General features: G+C 44.1%; 1 protein-coding gene across 1 annotated transcript in view; it reads left to right on the top strand.

Moving 5' to 3' along the window:
- The window catches only part of klf5l (Kruppel like factor 5 like), a gene marked incomplete at its 5' end in the record, with an annotated part of 37,727 nt that overhangs the window by 13,422 nt on the left and 1,805 nt on the right, over positions 1–22,500 (top strand). Inside the window, 5 exons of the mRNA XM_083782543.1 lie at positions 12,629–13,012; positions 13,726–13,842; positions 13,907–14,396; positions 17,345–17,488; positions 18,612–18,671. Coding sequence (XP_083638669.1) covers positions 12,629–13,012; positions 13,726–13,842; positions 13,907–14,396; positions 17,345–17,488; positions 18,612–18,671 — 1,195 coding nt within the window. The remainder of the gene's footprint in view (positions 1–12,628; positions 13,013–13,725; positions 13,843–13,906; positions 14,397–17,344; positions 17,489–18,611; positions 18,672–22,500) is intronic.

The following is a 22,500-nucleotide window of genomic DNA, read 5'->3' as shown; positions in this document are numbered from 1 at the left end:
ATGCACTACAGCTGCTGGTACTGTATGCGTTATGGATGGCTGGACAGGAAATGTTTGCCATTTGATGGCGCGTTCTCTGCTTTAAGGTCACAACCTCCGTTCTCTGCTTTTAAAGGACAACTTTAGTTTTTTTCAACCAAGGTTCATGTTTTAGGTTGTTATTAGAGAAACTAAAAGGTGTGTGTTAATTTTCTTTCATTTGCTGCTTTCTTTCGTTTTAGGGATTTTAGCAGTTTCTGACAGGGGGGCGGGGGCATTCGAGCATGGGGCTAAATATGTATTTTTTGACAAAATATTACGGCGATTTATTATTTTATTATTTACTATAGTCCTAATAAACCCCAAGAAATTACATCTGGCCACAAAATATCACAGGATCTATTGGATGTGACAAACTGACATATTGAGCCTATACACACAGTATAAGCCTTCCCCCAGTAGACTACCTTCACATTCAGTAGATCCTGTGATCTTTTGTGGCCAGATGTAATTTCCTGTGGTTTATTAGGACTATAGTAAATAAAAAATAAAAACATCACCATAACATTTGGTAAAAAAATACATATTTAGCCCCATGCTCGAATGCCCCCGCCCCCTGTCAAAAAGAGCTAAAATCCCTAAAACGAAAGAAAGCAGCAAATGAAAGAAAATTAACACTCATCTTTTACTTTCTTTAATGACATCCTAAAACATGAACCTTGGTTGAAAAAAACTAAAGTTGTCTTTTAAGGTCACAACCTCCGTTCCACGGAGAGTTTCTTCTTAAAGGCATCGTGACGATTAAAAGAAAAGGTTATTGTCATTTTTCTTTTAGGTTTTCTGAGCTCAATTGAACTCGAAAAACGTAAACATTCAGTAGATTTTCTGTGGTCTGAGGGGGGGGGGGGGGGGGGGGGGTGTACCTATGTTCCCCACCATGCAAAAAAGTTTCTTTGTTCCCCACTTAGGGCCGATTCATACTCCTATTTTAGAGCCGAATAAAAGTCGGTTCGGCTCTGTAGAGCCTACAATGTGACATCATTTGAGGTTCGGGGGGGCGGGTACCGTCCTAAAGTCGTCTCTTCGGTGCTACTGAAAATTTCTGACGAGCCAAAATCATTTCAGCACTACAGCGCCGAAACAGCGGTAAAATAGGAGTATGAATCGGCCCTTAGAATAAACCTAAACCTAAACCAGAAACCTCACCTAGTATTTTTTGTAATTCTAGTAAGACTAAACATATTTTAATAACTTAGTCTTAGTTTTACTTTTAGTAGCAAATTCTGATTTAAGCTCAAGTCTTTGAACAATCCATTGAACTTTAGGCCTGCCTAGAGGCTACTTAAACTATCTAGTCTTATCCAACTAAAAATGAACACTGGCATAAAATAAAATAAAACATAATTGCTCAGACTGCTTCAACAAATATGGCAAAAACAAACATTCTTTGTTCAAAAAGTATTTATTTAAAGAACTTTTTTAAGCGTCGTACAAAGCCAACTCGAGTCGTGACAAATCACGGCAACAAAGAAGAAAAACAACAAAAAACAAAGTGTTGTAACCTGCCGTTTTTTTTTCTACTTTCTAATTATTTGTTTGGCGACCCAAAACATTGTGTTTGTTGTCATGATTTGTCACGACAAGAGTTGTCTTTGTCCGCGGCGTAAACATCTTTAACCCATTCTGACCGGGCACCCATTTTGGTGTTATAGCATCATGTTATGCTTTAGCTATTGAAAAATAGCAGACCTGAAGAACGACTGACATTTTTAGAATCTGATCTCAGGTCAGAATGGGTTAATCAGACCAGCGTGTGTCCAGTGGAAACCTCGTATGAATCTGGTCTTATAGCCATATAAGGAGTTCTGCTCAGCACGTACGTACAGTATTGTGAATAACAGCACAGCTTGAAAGCTGGTTGATGATTCTCTGGTACAAGGCGAGCTGACGCACTAATTACCAGATGAAGCAGCGTGCGTCGATACCGAGCAAACAGCGGGCGACGCCAAGCTAGCGCGCGGCAGAGGCAGAGTCTGTGAGCGATGAATGAAGCAGCTGTTATAGTCATTAGTCAGTGTTGTTTTCGTCGACTAAAACTATGACAAAAAATGTCCGTCGACCTTTTTCCACTGAGGGAAAACTAAATGGAAACTAGATGAAAACTGTAAGCTATGATGACTAAAACTATAAGACTAAATATACTGAGAATTTTGTCAACAAATACAAACTATAGACTAAAATGTTAGGAAGGGACTAGTGGACAAGAGATCCAGTATTATAAGTCAAAAATCTGTCATTATGACGGCATCAATAAGGCCCGCCACAATACATTTTAGTCGACTAAATCAACTGTAGATTTAGCCGACTAAAATCTTATGACATTAAAGTCGACTAAAACTAGATTAAACGTCGAAATTTAAAAAAAGAAAGTCTTCTAAATCGCCCCCCCCCCCCCCCCAGAAGCAAAGATTAGAAAGGTTCACTCTGATATATTGATATATTTTTCAAATCGTGAGCTTGTAGATCTGCTATTTTTCAATAGCTAAAGCATAACATAATGCTTAAAACACCAGCAGGGGTTCCCGTCCAGAATGTGTTTCAGTGTTAGGTACTGGTATGTGTCAGGCTGTCATATTATGGGCTTATCAGGAAGACAGACCTCGTTAAGACTCCTGTCTTAACGACAGAAGGAGGTAATCAGTAACTGAGCGTATACAGTTAATGACATCATCTCTCTGCTGTCACTGTACCTGGAACTCCAGTGTTGTCAACTCAGTTTACTGGGAAGACGGAGGTCAAGGAATTCCACAGAAAAGGGATTTAGAGGGGAAAGGAACTGGTTGGAATAACGTGTTCCTTCCACGCGCTACGTCCAACCAGGGAAACTCCCCCCTGTCAGGTGTAAAGGAGCAACTTGGACACTCAGGCATGAAGGAAGCATGAGTTCAAGTCCGTTTGCTCTCCCCTTGTCCCCCATATATGGGGACTAGGTTGCTCTCCCCTTGTCCCTCATATATGGGGACTAGGTTGCTCTCCCCTTGTCCCCCATATATGGGGACTAGGTTGGTCTCCCCTTGTCCCCCATATATGGGGACTAGGTTGGTCTCCCCTTGTCCCCCATATATGGGGACTAGGTTGGTCTCCCCTTGTCCCCCATATATGGGGACTAGGTTGGTCTCCCCTTGTCCCCCATATATGGGGACTAGGTTGGTCTCCCCTTGTCCCCCATATATGGGGACTATATTGGTCTCCCCTTGTCCCCCATATATGGGGACTAGGTTGCTCTCCCCTTGTCCCCCATATATGGGGACTAGGTTGATCTCCCCTTGTCCCCCATATATGGGGACTAGGTTGGTGGAGGGTGTGTAGAGCCCAGGATCACATTAGATGATTGACACAGGGGTGAAAAATGGGTTACAAAATCGTGGGATAAAAAAAATATATATAAAAAAAAAAGAAAGGGGATTTAGAATTTGCCTGGTTTGATTGATTGATTGAAATATTTATTAACAGTTTGCAGAATTACAGTACATTTTAAGCACAAACTCAATACAAAGACTGTTAACTGTGAATGGACGACCCAATTAAGCATTACACTTGTTTACAACAGGGTCCACATTGTTCAATTCATCAACACATTTAGAGACGTACAAATAGACACTTCTATATAGTTAAAGAACAGAACAGGAATTCATCATAAAGGAGGCAAAAAGGGAAAATTGAAACATATACAGTGAGGGGAAAAAGGTGGGGGGGGGGATTCATATTTTACGGGGGCCAGTTTCAAATTGCAGCCGATTGGTGAAGTCATCATCATCAGTATATATATATATTGGGAAATGTGTGCCCAATTGCCCATATACGGTAATCACCAGTGTTGTTTTTGGCAGCAATTTTTTATTTTAGTTTTAGTCCTGAGTCTCTTGAATAGTTAGTTTTAATTTAGTTTCAGTCACGTTTTGTAGTCACCTTGAATGATTTAGTGTTAGTCTGTAGTTTTAGTCGACTAAATGCCATACGATTTTAGTCGACTAAATATACATTTGATTTAGTCGACTAAAATGTAAATTTATGCCTTGATGCCTGGCGTAATATGACACTTGCTGAAAATAGCCGATCTACAAGCTCACAACGTGTCGCGCTGCGACGCGTTGTGAGCTTGTAGATTGGCTATTTTCTCCCACAACACACCTATTCATTCAAATATGTTATTTTTTTTTAAACACCCCAGATAGTTTTTAAGTTGCTCGATTCAGTATTTAGATAATTTGACATTCATTTTAGCTGCAAACACATTGTAACTTCAAAACTCCATTTTAACCATGATAGATTATTCCAAAGTGAATCTACGTATAGCTCTTCTCTCACAACATTGACAACAACACAGGTCGGGTTCTTTATAAACAGGCATTTATTGTCAGGCATTCTTCTCATCCCTCCATGTCATGCCGTGAGAACTGTATGTTCACACAAAACACAATAAACACAACATAAACAATCAACAATTAAAGTGCATCACAGTACATGATATTGACCAAACAAATTAAATACAAAACACAGGTATGAACGTGTCCATCGTGTACATTCAACAAAACAACACAACAAATATACTAAACATAGAATACCTCGTTGGCTGCTTTGTTGTGTAAAGGAGGTGCTTGAATCTTGAGTTGCTTAATGTTCTTTAGTATGTCCTTTGACAGTCTGCTTTGGCTTCAGACGTCTTTCTTACTTTAATACTTGTTGTGTAAAGGAGGTTCTTGAATCTTGAGTTGCTTAATGTTCTTTAGTATGTCCTTTGACAGTCTGCTTTGGCTTCAGACGTCTTTCTTACTTTAATACTTGTTGTGTAAAGGAGGTGCTTGAATCTTGAGTTGCTTAATGTTCTTTAGTATGTCCTTTGACAGTCTGCTTTGGCTTCAGACGTCTTTCTTACTTTAATACTTGTTGTGTAAAGAGGTGCTTGAATCTTGAGTTGCTTAATGTTCTTTAGTATGTCCTTTGACAGTCTGCTTTGGCTTCAGACGTCTTTCTTACTTTAATACTTTAACAGTTTGTAACACACACTGTTAAACTGCAAGTGTGTGCTGCTGCTTCCTTCATGCAGACCAAGACCAGACTAGTCTGAATGAGTGAGACAGTGTTTGTAGGCTATACCACCTGTGTGCAATGCCAGGCAATCATGCATCAATCAGTCAGTCAGTCAATCATGGTCCAGTGTTGCTACTGACAGACAGGGAACTTTGATCATCACATCATGTTTTTAGTTTTACATGTTTAACCTCATATTAAATCAATGATGAACCACATATTTATTGTACACATCATGAAATTATTTTGAATTATGCTTTATGAACGTATGACCATGAATTGTTGTATTTTAGCTATTTTAGTATTTTTAAAGGAAGCATTTTAACAACAGCTCTTAATTACACTACTAGACCAGCGCTTCCCAAACCTTTTTGGCCCTGTTACCTCCCAACCTAGATGACGCACCCCCCCCCCCCCCCCCCCCCACATGGAAATATAAATTGCATAAGCTATAGAGACATATATTTCCTATTTATCCACTATATATGAACCTGAATATGGCATATTATATATGCAGGACAGGCTATATTCTGCATATGCTTGCCATATGTTGGCATAATATGTTAATATATTTAAAATAAAACCAAAGCACCACCATTAGCCTTTTCATGTGGCGTATCCCCCTAGGAGGCGCCCGTGCACGCACCACAGTTTGGGGACCACAAGTAGACGATAAAATGACCAAACATATTTTAATACATTTAACAATTAAAGGTATTTTATTTATGTACTCACATTTGAAAACATTTTCCCATGTGGACGATGGACCACCTGCATCCCTAATTATTCATATGCCATGGACCACTAGTTGTCTCGCGGACCACTGGTTGAGAAACAGTCGGATCTACAAGCTCGTAGCGCGGCCGGGCTACGAGCTTGTAGATTTTGGCTTTTGGCTTTGATTTTGGGGGTCCCCCCCAGATGACAGTAAAGTGACAATTTAAGGACAATTCAAGGATAAAATAAATAGCAAAAAATAAATTGTATTATTTCAACAGCTTCAAACAGCGACAGGGGGTTCCCGTCCTGAAGGGGTTAATGGACGGTGTCGGGGCATTCCAGGTCACATACCTGTCAAACTGCTTCTCCAAAGTGAGAGGCAGTCTGACGGCTACGAGGTCATTGAGGACACTTTGCAGTGGAGGATATCCTAATGCGTTACTATATACTCATTTACTTAAGTAAGCAGGTATACCTATAATAAGTACAATTTGGAGGTGTTTTCACTTTACTGGAGTGTTTGTTCTACGGCATTGTGTATAGGTTTTACAGTAGGATGCTGTATTTAAGACACTGTTTTACAGTAGGATGCTGTATTTATGACACAGTTTTACAGTAGGATACTCATTTACTTCAGTAAGGAGGTATACCTATAATAATAAGTACACTTTGGAGGAGTTTTCACTTTACTGGAGTGTTTGTTCTACGGCATTGTGTATAGGTTTTACAGTAGGATGCTGTATTTAAGACACTGTTTTACAGTAGGATGCTGTATTTATGACACAGTTTTACAGTAGGATACTCATTTACTTCAGTAAGGAGGTATACCTATAATAATAAGTACACTTTGGAGGAGTTTTCACTTTACTGGAGTGTTTGTTCTACGGCATTGTGTATAGGTTTTACAGTAGGATGCTGTATTTAAGACACTGTTTTACAGTAGGATGCTGTATTTAAGACACTGTTTTACAGTAGGATGCTGTATTTAAGACACTGTTTTACAGTATAGGATGCAGACCCTGTGAGGGTTCTTCAGGATGCTGTATTGCTGGAGCTTGTGTTTGTATCGGTGCTTTGACTCTGATTTGAATGATATTTGCATTTGTGAGTGTGTGAGTTTAAATGTTTTACTCAAAGACAGACAGACAGACAGACAGACAGACAGACAGACAGACAGACAGACAGACAGACAGACAGACAGACAGACAGACAGAGAGAGAGACAGACAGACAGACAGACAGACAGACAGACAGACAGACAGACAGACAGACAGACAGACAGACAGACAGACAGACAGACAGACAGACAGACAGACAGACAGACAGACAGACAGACAGACAGACAGACAGACAGTTTGCTGCACGGTGGGACAGTTTACAGCAGTTTGTGACAGTTTGCTGCACTGTGGGACAGTTTGCTGCACTGTGGGACAGTTTACTGCACTGTGGGACAGTTTGCTGCACTGTGTAACAGTTTACTGCACTGTCTGACAGTTTTCTGCACTTTGGGACAGTTTGCTGCACTGTGGGACAGTTTACAGCACTTTGGGACAGTTTGCTGCACTGTGGGACAGTTTACAGCACTTTGGGACAGTTTGCTGCACTGTGGGACAGTTTACTGCACTGTGGGACAGTTTTCTGCACTGTGGGACAGTTTGCTGCACTGTGTGACAGTTTTCTGCACTTTGGGACAGTTTGCTGCACTGTGTGACAGTTTTCTGCACTTTGGGACAGTTTACTGCACTGTGGGACAGTTTACAGCACTTTGGGACAGTTTGCTGCACTGTGGGACAGTTTACTGCACTTTGGGACAGTTTGCTGCACTGTGGGACAGTTTACAGCACTGTGGGACAGTTTACAGCAGTTTGTGACAGTTTGCTGCAGTTGGGTGGACAGAGGCAATAATCTGTTGTGTGAGTTTTATGATCATGACAGCAAATCACACGCCCACGAGAGAGAGAGAGAGAGAGAGAGAGAGAGAGAGAGAGAGAGAGAGAGAGAGAGAGAGAGAGAGAGAGAGAGAGAGAGTGAGAGAGACAGAGAGGGGGTGGCTCCCGATCAGACTGTAACGGTAGCCACGCCCCTCAGAACATACGCGACTTTATGGTCATCTTTTTAATAAATGGGACCATACTTTTCCAAAAAGAATATTATGACATGAGAAATGAGACTTTAAACTAGTGACTGGAAGCAGAAAGTATTCATGACCATGTTTATTAAGGTAATACAGTCTAGGTGAAGTTGGGCCCAAATACATGGACTTCTATGGAGATATGGGGTTTTTTGAGCCAATGACAGCACCATAACAGGCCATTATATGAACTTTCAGGAAGTCCCGATTTCCTTAGTGGCTTCACAAAATATCTGTCTGACTGCCCCCCTGGTTAAATATCTGTCTGACTGCCCCCCTGGTTAAATATCTGTCTGACTGCCCCCCTGGTTAAATATCTGTCTGACTGCCCCCCTGGTTAAATATCTGTCTGACTGCCCCACTGGTTAAATATCTGTCTGACTGCCCCCCTGGTTAAATATCTGTCTGACTGCCCCCCTGGTTAAATATCTGTCTGACTGCCCCCCCTGGTTAAATATCTGTCTGACTGCCTCCCTGGTTAAATATCTGTCTGACTGCCCCCCTGGTTAAATATCTGTCTGACTGCCCCCCTGGTTAAATATCTGTCTGACTGCCCCCCTGGTTAAATATCTGTCTGACTGCCCCCCTGGTTAAATATCTGTCTGACTGCCCCCCTGGTTAAATATCTGTCTGACTGCCCCCCTGGTACGCACGGACATTGCTGGTTGTAGGAGTGGTTCAAAAACACGTTGAGATAATAGATCTGACCGACAGCGACGATAATATAACGATTATGGCGCCTATAAAATAAAATAAAATAACTAAAATAATGATGCAACGGTTGTGACGGGTTGGTCCGACAGCTTCCTGCTTCCTGCTTCCTATGTTCTGCAATGACGTGTGCGTATGTGTGTGCGTGTGCATGTGTGTGTGTGTGTGTCTGTGTGTGTGTGTGTGTGTGTGTGTGTGTGTGTGTGTGTGTGTGTGTGCGTGTGTGTAATGTCTTGTACTTTGGTATGAAGATTCTTATCACTACAATGATTAACACACTGAGACCCCAGTTGTACACCTTGACCTGTATTCACCAAGCAGCGCATGCACGCACACACGCACATAGCGCACGCACGCACACACGCACGCACGCACGCAACGCACACACGCACGCAGCGCACGCGAGTAGAGGAGTGTTGACACTGGACATCCAGGTCAGCAGGAAACGTGGCTCAAGGGCACTCAGCAGAAACACAGGAGCGATTGTATCCCCCCCCCCCCACCTCCCTGTCAGAGATGAACACATACCGAGTACTTTTACTTGTGTTGAGTACTATAGTAGCCTTAGTGGTACTATATAGGGACTTTAAGCAACGACGGCTATACGGCAGTCGGCTCCAGCGACCGGCAAATGGATCAGTGGTCGATACATAAACCTGTTCTAAATGGATCCGTGTGCATCGATACATAAACCTGTTCTAAATGGATCAGTGCAGCCATACATAAACCTGTTCTAAATGGATCAGTGCATCCATACATAAACCTGTTCTAAATGGATCAGTGCATCGATACATAAACCTGCTCTAAATGGATCAGTGCATCCATACATAAACCTGTTCTAAATGGATCAGAGCATCCATACATAAACCTGTTCTAAATGGATCAGTGCATCGATACATAAACCTGCTCTAAATGGATCAGTGCATCGATGCATAAACCTGTTCTAAATGGATCAGTGCATCGATACATAAACCTGCTCTAAATGGATCAGTGCATCCATACATAAACCTGCTCTAAATGGATCAGTGCATCGATACATAAACCTGCTCTAAATGGATCAGTGCATCCATACATAAACCTGCTCTAAATGGATCAGTGCATCGATACATAAACCTGCTCTAAATGGATCAGTGCATCGATGCATAAACCTGTTCTAAATGGATCAGTGCATCGATACATAAACCTGCTCTAAATGGATCAGTGCATCCATACATAAACCTGCTCTAAATGGATCAGTGCATCGATACATAAACCTGTTCTAAATGGATCAGTGCATCGATACATAAACCTGTTCTAAATGGATCCGTGTGCATCGATACATAAACCTGCTCTAAATGGATCCGTGCATCGATACATAAACCTGTTCTAAATGGATCCGTGTGCATCGATACATAAACCTGTTCTAAATGGATCAGTGCATCGATACATAAACCTGCTCTAAATGGATCCGTGTGCATCGATACATAAACCTGCTCTAAATGGATCCGTGCATCGATACATAAACCTGCTCTCCGTCGCAGCCCTTTCTACTACGGGAGAACTATACACTTACACGTATAGTGTCTACGATGCCATGTCATAACCATGTTTATTGAAATTATAGCTGTCATACATTTACACCGATTGCTCCATCACCTCTCTTATATATGCCGTGTGATGTGTTGACATGCTCTGAATGAAGAAATAACACTATAATGTCACATTAAACGGTTTTAGAACAACACATATTTCTCCAGCTCCTTAGCTCTTTCTTTCCACTGCTGATCATGTCCAGCGCATGTAAGAATTACAGAATCTACTTAATGTAGTGCCTAAAAGTCCTATACTTAATGGCACTACTGGTTGCCGACGGCCAGGTGGAAGCTCTTACGTGTGCCAGTACAAACTGACCTCCAAAACATGTCCGTTGAGTTTACCTTTGCTTTATTTTTCGCAGTCATTGTCCTATACAACATACAGATAAAATAATAAGAAAGAAAATGTAACAAACACAGGCGACCAGCCTCCTCCTGAACACAGTAGAAAACTGTTAGCCTCTGCCGTCTGCCACTGGCAACACCTGTGTCTGATCAGGAGCCTGGTTAAATACCTGGGCTGGCCCAGACACTGGATCAGGAGCCTGGTTAAGTACCTGGGCTGGCCCAGACACTGGATCAGGAGCCTGGTTAAGTACCTGGGCTGGCCCCGACACTGGATCAGGAGCCTGGTTAAGTACCTGGGCTGGCCCAGACACTGGATCAGGAGCCTGGTTAAGTACCTGGGCTGGCCCAGACACTGGATCAGGAGCCTGGTTAAGTACCTGGGCTGGCCCAGACACTGGATCAGGAGCCTGGTTAAGTACCTGGGCTGGCCCCGACACTGACCAAGCTGCATTGACACTGTCAATCAGCAAAACATTAGGTCATAATGGCTCTTACACTCCTCGTGTTCAAAACTGTTACTTTTCATGGATTCAAATTCTAAAGTGTCAAACAAGCAGATCCACAAGCTGGGAAGTGCCACAGTTTTTGTATTTTTCCAGTTTTTCATGTGTCTATGAGGTGACAGGACTTCATTAGACACCCTGGAGTTGTTTGTATGTGCAATGGTGTTTTAACTTTGTATTTAGGGTTTCTTCCTGGAGGATGTACACTTTTTGGAAAAAGTTATCCCCCCTTATATTGTAATAATACCTGATGATCATGTTTTATAGGGTGGAACAAAAATGGTGGCACTCCATCTTTAATACATGGAGATCCAGCGATACAGTTTCACTCGGTTGTTGTTTTTGTGATTTCTATCAGAGTTAAATATTTAGTTGTTCAGTCATTCGTTAACCTACATTATACACACACTGTGCAGGTGTCAAGACCGACACGCGCTATTGGTCCAGCTCTTCACTATAGTAAACACACACACACACACGTCTTGAATTACAGCTGGGAGTCTGATTACTCACACTCACGCACGCATGCCCGCACGCGCACGCACGCACGCACACTTTGTTGATTTTCCCGATTTTCCCATTGTGAAGATACAATTACAGAGTGACAAAAATGAATAGATTTGTGTGTGTGTGTGTGTGTGTGTGTGTGTGTGTGTGTGTGTGTGTGTGTGTGTGTGTGTGTGTGTGTGTGTGTGTGTGTGTGTGTGTGTGTGTGTGTGTGTGCGTGTATGTCTGTGAGATGTGATGAGGGCTGTTGTCTGTGTTCTTTGTTTTTATTGTCTGGGGTGGAATGACGTTTGAGCATTCACAACATCGCACACGCGCACACACACACACACACACACACACACACACACACACACACACACACACACACACACACACACACACACACACACACACACACACACACACACAAACCTAAAACCAGGATGCCAGCATGCTACAGCACAGGAACACTGCTTTGACTGACAGGCATATAGAACATTATTTCCACAGCATGTTGTGGGAGCAGATGGTTAGCGTAATTTAAGTATAAGTATAAGTATAATATGCATTATAGTATAGTATATACAGCACCGCCCAAGACACGATGGATGATGTCGTTTACAGTTTGGGGTCCGTTAGACGCGTGTTTTTACGTGGGATTTGTCGGAACCCTGTTGTGTGAATCGGCGAGGCGAGGCTGCGATTGGTCACATTGTCCAACTATTACTAACACTATTATACCTTAACTCTAACCTTAACCCTATAGCCTCAGTCTTAACCGGCCACGTGAGTCCCCTGACCTCAGTCTTAACCAGCCACGTGAGTCCCCTAACCTCATATGAGTCTTAACCGGCCACATAAGTCCACTAACCTCATATCAGTCATAACCGTCCCTGTCTGTATGCTATAGGTTATATGACATACATTCAGTAAAACAAATCTAAAATGCATTGACTATAAAATGAAAATGAAACAACCTCCTCTCCTCTCCTCTCCTCTCCTCTCCTCTCCTCTCCTCTCCTCTCCTCTCCTCTCCTCTCCTCTCCTCTCCTCTCCTCTCCTCTCCTCTCCTCTCCTCCTCAGACTCCCCTGACTCGTCTAGAGATGGAGAAGTATCTCCCTCAGATCTCTTCTCCTCTGCTGGCCCCCTCCTCTCCCCCCTCCTCCTCCCCCTCCCCCTCTCCCTCCTCCTCCTTGTCGGATAAGAAGTATCGCAGAGAGAGTGCGTCGGTCGTGGACGAGTATTTCTCCGAGGAGAAGCCGGTGTCGTCCTCCACCACCACCACCAGCAGCAGCAACAGCGCCCCCTACAGCGTCAACATCAACCTCATCCTGCCGAGCCACACCCACCTGCGCACGGGCCTGTACCGAAGCTCCGCCCACCACGGCAAAAGCGCACCCGCCCACCTGACGCACTTCATCAAATCAGAGCCCGGGCTCGAGACGACGGCTTGCTCCGCCTCCCAGGTATACGCCGTTGTGAATAACAGTGTTGTTTTCGTCGACTAAAACTAATATTACCTATACTATATTAACTGACAAAAACAAATGGAAACTAAATTAAAACTAAGCTACGATGACTAAAACTAAGACTAAATATACTGACTATTTCGTCGACAAATAAAAACTAGACTATAATGTTAGGAAGGGACTAGTGGACAAGAGATCCAGTATAAGTCATTTTACACTTGGTTGCATTCTTAAAATAGCTGATCTAGCGGTGTGAGCTTGTAGATCGGCTATTTTCAGCACGCAAACCAAGTCTAAAATCAGCCGTTATGACGACATCAAGGCCTGCCAGAAATACATTTAAAGGACAACTTTAGTTTTTTTTCAACCAAGGTTCATGTTTTAGGGTTGTTATTAGAGAAAGTAAAAGGCCAGTGTAATGTTTTTTTTTTTCATTTGCTGCTTTCTTTCGTTTTTAGGGATTTTGGCTGTTTTTGACAGGGGGGGGGGGGGGGGGCATTCGAGCATGGGGCTCGAAGCTCGAATGTATTTTTTGCACAATTTTAGTCGCCTGAAATCTTACGACTTACACTAAAACTATAGACTGACACGAAAACATTTCAGATGACCAAAAAAAGTATTGAAAAGACTATAATAAAAACCAAATCTGTCAAAATCTACACTTCTCCCAGGTTCCCTCCCCCTCCTCCTCCTCGGCCAATCAGCATCAGGTTCCCTCCTCCTCCTCCTCCTCGGCCAATCAGCAGCAGGCGCTCCCGGACTTCACCTCGGCCTTCAACGTTCCGGGAGGAGGGGGCGGAGTCGGCAGCATCTTCATCAAGCCGGACGTCGGGGGGGCGGAGTCAGACCTGCAGCACATCGGGCCCCCGCCCCCCCACCCCCCCCGCCCAGGTCTACCACCTCCCCCTGGGGGGCGGGGCCGACCTCACCATGACCCTGTCGCATCACGGCGCCGCCCACCAGTCCTCCTCCCAGCACCAGGACCATGCCGGGGCCGCCGCCACCACCACCACCACCAGGACCATGCTCAACCTGGGCGCCATGAACGCCTCCGACTATGGGATGGTGCAGGTTCCCACGGCGACCGCGGGAACGGCGGCCGAGAGCCACCACCATCACCACCACCACCACCACCACCCGTACTACCACCTCCCCCCTGCACCGGCCCCCCACCACCAGCAGGGGTCTCCACTGCACCACCCCCACCCCCCACAGCCACACAGCCTGCCCCCCTCGCCGCCTAACTCCCAGCCCGGCAGCCCCGATGGCTCCTCCCACCACCACCACCACCACCACGCCCACAACGCTCCGTCGGCACCCCCCCACCCCCACCCCCACCTCCACCACCCGTACCAGCAGGCTGCGCCGCGCGCATTAGGAGGTAGGTCCTGTCCTCACCGTATGGTTCCACCCATGTAGCAATGTTTGGTTTTTTATCTTAAAGGAGAATTTCATACTAAAAGGCTTTCTTACCTTTATTTGTAGTTACGTCCCCCACCAAAGAGGTCCAGGTGTTATTTGTAGTTGTTACGTCCCCCAACAAAGAGGTCCAGGTGTTATTTGTAGTTGTTACGTCCCCCACCAAAGAGGTCCAGGTGTTATTTGTAGTTGTTACGTCCCCCACCAAAGAGGTCCAGGTGTTATTTGTAGTTGTTACGTCCCCCACCAAAGAGGTCCAGGTGTTATTTGTAGTTGTTACGTCCCCCAACAAAGAGGTCCAGGTGTTATTTGTAGTTGTTACGTCCCCCACCAAAGAGGTCCAGGTGTTATTTGTAGTTGTTACGTCCCCCACCAAAGAGGTCCAGGTGTTATTTGTAGTTGTTACGTCCCCACCAAAGAGGTCCAGGTGTTATTTGTAGTTGTTACGTCCCCACCAAAGAGGTCCAGGTGTTATTTGTAGTTGTTACGTCCCCCACCAAAGAGGTCCAGCTGTTATTTGTAGTTGTTACGTCCCCACCAAAGAGGTCCAGGTGTTATTTGTAGTTGTTACGTCCCCACCAAAGAGGTCCAGGTGTTATTTGTAGTTGTTACGTCCCCACCAAAGAGGTCCAGGTGTTATTTGTAGTTGTTACGTCCCCACCAAAGAGGTCCAGGTGTTATTTGTAGTTGTTACGTCCCCACCAAAGAGGTCCAGGTGTTATTTGTAGTTGTTACGTCCCCCACCAAAGAGGTCCAGGTGTTATTTGTAGTTGTTATGTCCCCACCAAAGAGGTCCAGGTGTTATTTGTAGTTGTTACGTCCCCACCAAAGAGGTCCTGGTGTTATTTGTAGTTGTTAAGTCCCCCACCAAAGAGGTCCAGGTGTTATTTGTAGTTGTTACGTCCCCACCAAAGAGGTCCAGGTGTTATTTGTAGTTGTTACGTCCCCACCACAGAGGTCCAGGTGTTATTTGTAGTTGTTACGTCCCCACCAAAGAGGTCCAGGTGTTATTTGTAGTTGTTACGTCCCCACCAAAGAGGTCCAGGTGTTATTTGTAGTTGTTACGTCCCCACCAAAGAGGTCCAGGTGTTATTTGTAGTATTTACGTCCCCCACCAAAGAGGTCCAGGTGTTATTTGTAGTTGTTACGTCCCCACCAAAGAGGTCCAGGTGTTATTTGTAGTTGTTACGTCCCCACCAAAGAGGTCCAGGTGTTATTTGTAGTTGTTAAGTCCCCCACCAAAGAGGTCCAGGTGTTATTTGTAGTTGTTACGTCCCCACCAAAGAGGTCCAGGTGTTATTTGTAGTTGTTACGTCCCCACCAAAGAGGTCCAGGTGTTATTTGTAGTTGTTACGTCCCCACCAAAGAGGTCCAGGTGTTATTTGTAGTTGTTACGTCCCCCACCAAAGAGGTCCAGGTGTTATTTGTAGTTGTTACGTCCCCACCAAAGAGGTCCAGGTGTTATTTGTAGTTGTTACGTCCCCACCAAAGAGGTCCAGGTGTTATTTGTAGTTGTTACGTCCCCACCAAAGAGGTCCAGGTGTTATTTGTAGTATTTACGTCCCCCACCAAAGAGGTCCAGGTGTTATTTGTAGTTGTTACGTCCCCACCAAAGAGGTCCAGGTGTTATTTGTAGTTGTTACGTCCCCACCAAAGAGGTCCAGGTGTTATTTGTAGTTGTTAAGTCCCCCACCAAAGAGGTCCAGGTGTTATTTGTAGTTGTTACGTCCCCACCAAAGAGGTCCAGGTGTTATTTGTAGTTGTTACGTCCCCACCAAAGAGGTCCAGGTGTTATTTGTAGTTGTTACGTCCCCACCAAAGAGGTCCAGGTGTTATTTGTAGTTGTTACGTCCCCCACCAAAGAGGTCCAGGTGTTATTTGTAGTTGTTACGTCCCCACCAAAGAGGTCCAGGTGTTATTTGTAGTTGTTACGTCCCCACCAAAGAGGTCCAGGTGTTATTTGTAGTTGTTACGTCCCCACCAAAAGGTCCAGGTGTTATTTGTAGTTGTTACGTCCCCACCAAAGAGGCCCAGGGGTTATTTTGTGCAAAAGCGCATTATTGGCTATATTCCCCTACCATAAGCCCTCAATGAATTGCATTGAATTGCATGGGGCTATGGGGTGTTGTGCTGAACTCCATCGCTCAAAAATATCCCAAGCGGCACACTTTACTACTTATTTCGATGGAAATAAGCGAATTAGCACAAAAAAACAACCCCCATTGAGGGCTCATTAGGGGAAATAGCCATTAGGAGGTAGGTCAAAAATATCCCAAGCTGGCACACTTTACTACTTATTTTCGATGGAAATAAGCCAATAATGCACTTTTGCACAGAATAACACCTGGACCTCTTTGGTCTACAAATAAAGGTAAGAAAGCCTTCAAGCATGGAATTCTCCTTTTAAATGTTTGGAAATGTGAAGGATATAATTATATTGGAGGAGTTGAGAAAACAGGCTTGAAATGTTCACTCTCTAACATTACACCTAGCTACATGTTTAAGCATTTATTTCATATTTACATGTCTTCTGTGGTCTCTAACATTACACCTATAGCTACATGTTTAAGCACTTATTTCATATTTACATGTCTTCTGTGGACTCTAACATTACACCTATAGCTACATGTTTAAGCATTTATTTCATATTTACATGTCTTCTGTGGTCTCTAACATTACACCTAGCTACATGTTTAAGCATTTATTTCATATTTACACGTCAATTTCATCTCTGACATGTATTCTATCTGAGTCTATGTGAAGAGTCTGCCTGTGATATTAACTCATTTTTGTTTAAAGAAATATATCGAGACCCCACCGGTCATCAGATACAGCTACATCGTGGCTTCTGTTAATTGAATTAGATTTTTTGGCTGAACTATAGTCCTCTAACCTCCTTGCTCCCCCTAGTGGGCGGCATGAAGGTGCCACCGGGGATGTCCCCGCACGCCCTGCTGATGACCCACGGGCAGGGCGTCCTGACGGGGCCGCGCTACAACCGACGGAACAACCCCGAGCTGGAGAAGAGACGCATCCACTACTGCGACTTCCCTGGTGGGTGGAGCCTATATTCTGCTAGCTCGTAAGCTATAGGCCAGTGAATCTAAGCTAAAACAAAAAGGGGTGTGACCCAAAAATAAATTGCAATAGTAATCGTTTAAGCCTTAAACGATTACTATTGCAATTCATTTACCAAGTGAGGAATATAGTCACGATAGTCAAAGCAAAGAGATTTCATGATGGCTACATGTCAATTTGACATTTTGGATATTTTTGATAAAATAATGATGATTAATGGTTAATGATTTGAACTATTTTCGAGTGGTTTATTGGGTCTTTTTTCCACCTCTCATACCAAACGTCTTCTAGCCTACAACTGTAATACAAATAAAGTCAATTTATGACGTACATGTTCCCTTCATCGTCAATGTGGCGTTTTTAAAATAAACATTGAACTAAAGACAAACATTAAACCTGTGTATAGGAGGGGCTAGCGCCCCTCAAAAAATGTAAATGAAAAAATTAGTGGATTAAGGTAAATTCAGGGGTACCATTAAAGGACCACTTCACCACTTTTCAACCTATCTTCATATAATAGGTCCTCACTAATAATCATGATAAAAATGGCACGATTTTTTTCTACTCAGTCTGTGTCTCATAGGAGGGCTGTGGGCAGTTTAGAAACCGTCTTCCAGTGACATCATCATTAGGCAGATTTTTTTTACAAAGATATTTCGATTTTCATTATCGTGAGAACGATGGCTTCCATTTTCGCATTGCAACTTTTCAGGACTAGAAAGCCTGCAGTTTTTATTAGCCTGTGTTCCCCATCGATGAAGACGGTTTCTGAACTGCCCACAGCCCTCCTATGAGACACAGACCGAGTAGAAAAAACATGCACAATTTTTTCATGATTATTAGTGAGGACCTATTATATGAAGATAGGTTGATAAGTGGTGAAGTGGTCCTTTAACAACCTATATGGCAACATTTGGGCAAGTTGCTACAGTATGGCTGAATGTAGCCTTTAGCGTACGCCTGTGAGGTCGTCGATGCTACGCCTACAGGCTAACACGGAGTCTGGATAGTATGAATGAGAAAGAAAAGGTTGGATTAGCCAATCGGCTGCCTCCTGTACGCCGCACGCTAACCACTTGCTGTCTGGTTCTGCTGGCAGGATGCTCCAAGGTTTACACCAAGAGTTCACATCTGAAGGCTCACCAGAGAACACACACAGGTAACACACACACACACGCACACGCACACGCACACGCACACGCACACGCACACGCACACGCACACACACACTTATTTATGTCTACACAAATATTATAGGTGCATTAAAGTTACATCTGCAAAGTCATGGCATTAAGCTCTATATCTGATGTGTGTGTGTGTGTGTGTGTGTGTGTGTGTGTGTGTGTGTGTGTGTGTGTGTGTGTGTGTGTGTGTGTGTGTGTGTGTGTGTGTGTGTGTGTGTGTGTGTGTGTGTGTGTGTGTGTGTGTGTGTGCATGCCTGAGTGACATCACATTTAAACCAGCTCAGCTTCTAGCTTTCAATGTCCACATGTTCATACAGGTTCTGACACACACACACACACACACACACACACACACACACACACACACACACACACACACACACACACACACACACACACACACACACACACACACACACACACACACACACACACACACACACACACACACACACATGCATGCGCACGCATGCACGCACGCACACCGGGCAGGTGTGTGTTTCTGGTTCTTTAGTAAATATTTTCTTTTCAGCTCCAGAATCTATTGTTGTTCCTGGAATACCTAGAATTCCCACAATGCACCTCTCTCTCTCTCTCTCTGTCTTTGTCATTCCTTTTGTCCCTGCATTCTCATGTGGCCACGCACACACACACACACACACACACACACACACACACACACACACACACACACACACACACACACACCTTGTCGAACAGGTCCTTCGAGCCGTTTCTAAACATCTGTCTAAACCGTCGTGCTCCATTTCAGACTCTGTTTTCTTTTTAATTCCATTATAATATTGTTTTTTTGTTAAACAATCTGTATTCTTTTTGTCCCCGTTGTGTCTTTACGTCTGTATGCCGTGCTGTTGTCCTACACGGACTCAAATGTTTTGATGAATTGAACAAGGTGGACCCTGTTGTAAACAAGTGTAATGCTTTATATTGGGTCGTCCACTCACAGTTAACAGTCTTTGTAATGAGTTGTGCTTGAAATGTACTGTAATTCTGTTAAAAAACTGTTAATAATTTTTTTAATCAATCAAAAAAAACATTTACATGTAGTACACCACTGTCCAGAATTACACATAGAGGTAATTTGTTCCTGTGATTCTAAAGACGAATCCTTGACCCCGGACATGAAAACCGCAAGTGTGTGTGTGCGTTTGTGCGTGCGTGTGTTGTGTGTATGTGCGTGCGTGTGTGTATGTGCGTGCGTGTGTGGCGCTATCAGTCTTCAGCCCTCTTTACAAACAACAGTAACTGATAAACTGGCAGCCTCGTAAAAACACAGTGGAAATATGCTGTTGTGTTACGTTCTGTTACAGTATTCTATCCCATAATATGTCAGTGCCGTTTCTAAACCTTTTCATGTCAAGGACCCCCACATCCCGCGGACCCCCGTTTGAAGACATAATGCCAGGGACCCCCAGAAGAGAAGATGTATAAGGCTCTATAGCAGTGATTCTCAACCAGTTTAATTTCAAGGACCCCCCAATTTGACATGAATTAGTTTACGACTCTACGGACCCCCCATTTAATGGCATTTCTATTTCTGGGGACCCCCAATTTATATTGTGAAATCAATGTTAATTTAAGTCTGAGAGTGTACACAAATGGAACCAAATGGATCCATTTGTACACTCTCAGAGTCACGGTCCAGTTTGGTTCCAAACTATAATTTAGCTGGGGACCCCCTGGAACTCCCTCGAGGACCCCTGGGGGTCCCCGGACCCCATAGGTTATCAACACACGGGTCTGGGACCCCTACTATATAGTATAGGTCTTCAACAGGGGGTCAGGGACCCCTACCATATAGTAAAGGTCTTCAACAGGGGGTCAGGGACCCCTACCATATAGTAAAGGTCTTCAACAGGGGGTCTGGGACCCCTACTATATAGTAAAGGTCTTCAACAGGGGGTCCGGGACCCCTACCATATAGTAAAGGTCTTCAACAGGGGGTCTGGGACCCCTACTATATAGTAAAGGTCTTCAACAGGGGGTCCGGGACCCCTACCATATAGTATAGGTCTTCAACAGGGGGTCTGGGACCCCTACTATATAGTAAAGGTCTTCAACAGGGGGTCTGGGACCCCTACTATATAGTAAAGGTCTTCAACAGTGGGTCCGGGACCCCTACCATATAGTTTAGGTCTTCAACAGGGGGTCCGGGACCCCTACCATATAGTATAGGTCTTCAACAGGGGGTCTGGGACCCCTACTATATAGTAAAGGTCTTCAACAGGGGGTCTGGGACCCCTACTATATAGTATAGGTCTTCAACAGGGGGTCCGGGACCCCTACTATATAGTAAAGGTCTTCAACAGGGGGTCCGGGACCCCTACCATATAGTAAAGGTCTTCAACAGGGGGTCCGGGACCCCTACCATATAGTAAAGGTCTTCAACAGGGGGTCTGGGACCCCTACTAGGGGGTCTTTGTTATGTTAACCACTTGAAGCCTGTATATAGTGTAGCATTACACGGAAGTGTGTGTGTGTTGGTTAATAGTCACACTAGAAGAGTTTAATGGAGTCTTTGACCCTGTTGGCACCAACCTGCACACAAAACAAACACACCTGCAGCGTGTGTGTGTGTGTGTGTGTGTGTGTGTGTGTGTGTGTGTGTGTGTGTGTGTGCATATTTCCTTTCATTCTGTAAAACGATCCTTAACCCGTAAAAACACACAATTGTGTTTGCTGGCACACACACAAACACACACACACACACACACACATGCATGCACGCATGCACGCAAGCACGCACGCAACTGTGGCTGTGCCTCACTCTTAAGTTGTCCATTTGTGATCAATATTGCTGCTTAAGTAATCATTATTGGTGGAACCTAACACACACACACACACACACACACTGCTGTGCTGGGGGGGGCTGAGTCTTGGCTGGTGGGGGGGGGACACACACACACACAGAGTCCACAGAGGTTGCAAATGCATTGATTGATTGATTGATTTAAATATTTATTAACAGTTTGCAGAATTACAGTATACATTTCAAGCACAAACTCAATACAAAGACTGTTAACTGTGAGTGGACGACCCAATTAAGCATTACACTTGTTTACAACAGGGTCCACCTTGTTCAATTCATCAAAACATTTAGATACATACAAATAGACACTTCTATATAGTTAAAGAACAGAACAGGAATTCATCATATAGGAAGCAAAAAGGGAAAAGAAACATATACAGTGAGGGGAAAGGGGTGCGGAGGGGGGGGGGGGGGGGGGGGGGGGGGATTCAGATTTTACAGAGGCCAGTTTCAAATTGCAGCCGCCCGTAGGTGCCCTTTGAGAGCGGTTTTGAAGGAGTCAAGGGATTTGCATGTCTTAATGATCTTAAATCTGCACCCACTACATTAACGATGGTAGTTACAACGGAGCAGTTTAACGTCTTGCTCAGGACACACACACACACACACACACACACACACACACACACACACGCACACACACACGCACACACACACACACACACACACACACACACACACACACGGGCGCGCACATGCAATTACAGTTAAAATGGTCATACATGTCCTCGCCACCGTCGGTGTGTGAATGTGGGAAGTGAGGACGCTGGTGTTGACTGTCAATGTATGAATGAATGAATGGACCATTGTAAAGCGCTTTGAGCACTATAAAAATGCAATTCATTATGTACAAATATACTTAGGAACTTATAGGACAGTGCATTCACTAATCATGATCATTTTAGCGTTCCTGTGTGTGTGCTGTGTTACACATCAGCGTGATGTGTGAATGCATACTGACATATATATATAAA

The sequence above is a fragment of the Protomyctophum parallelum genome (genome assembly GCF_964188405.1).
Source record: "Protomyctophum parallelum genome assembly, chromosome: 1".
In the NCBI taxonomy this organism is placed as follows: Eukaryota; Metazoa; Chordata; class Actinopteri; order Myctophiformes; family Myctophidae; genus Protomyctophum; species Protomyctophum parallelum.
Note: the sequence above shows the minus strand (reverse complement) of the source record. Positions and strands in the feature narration are given on the sequence as shown.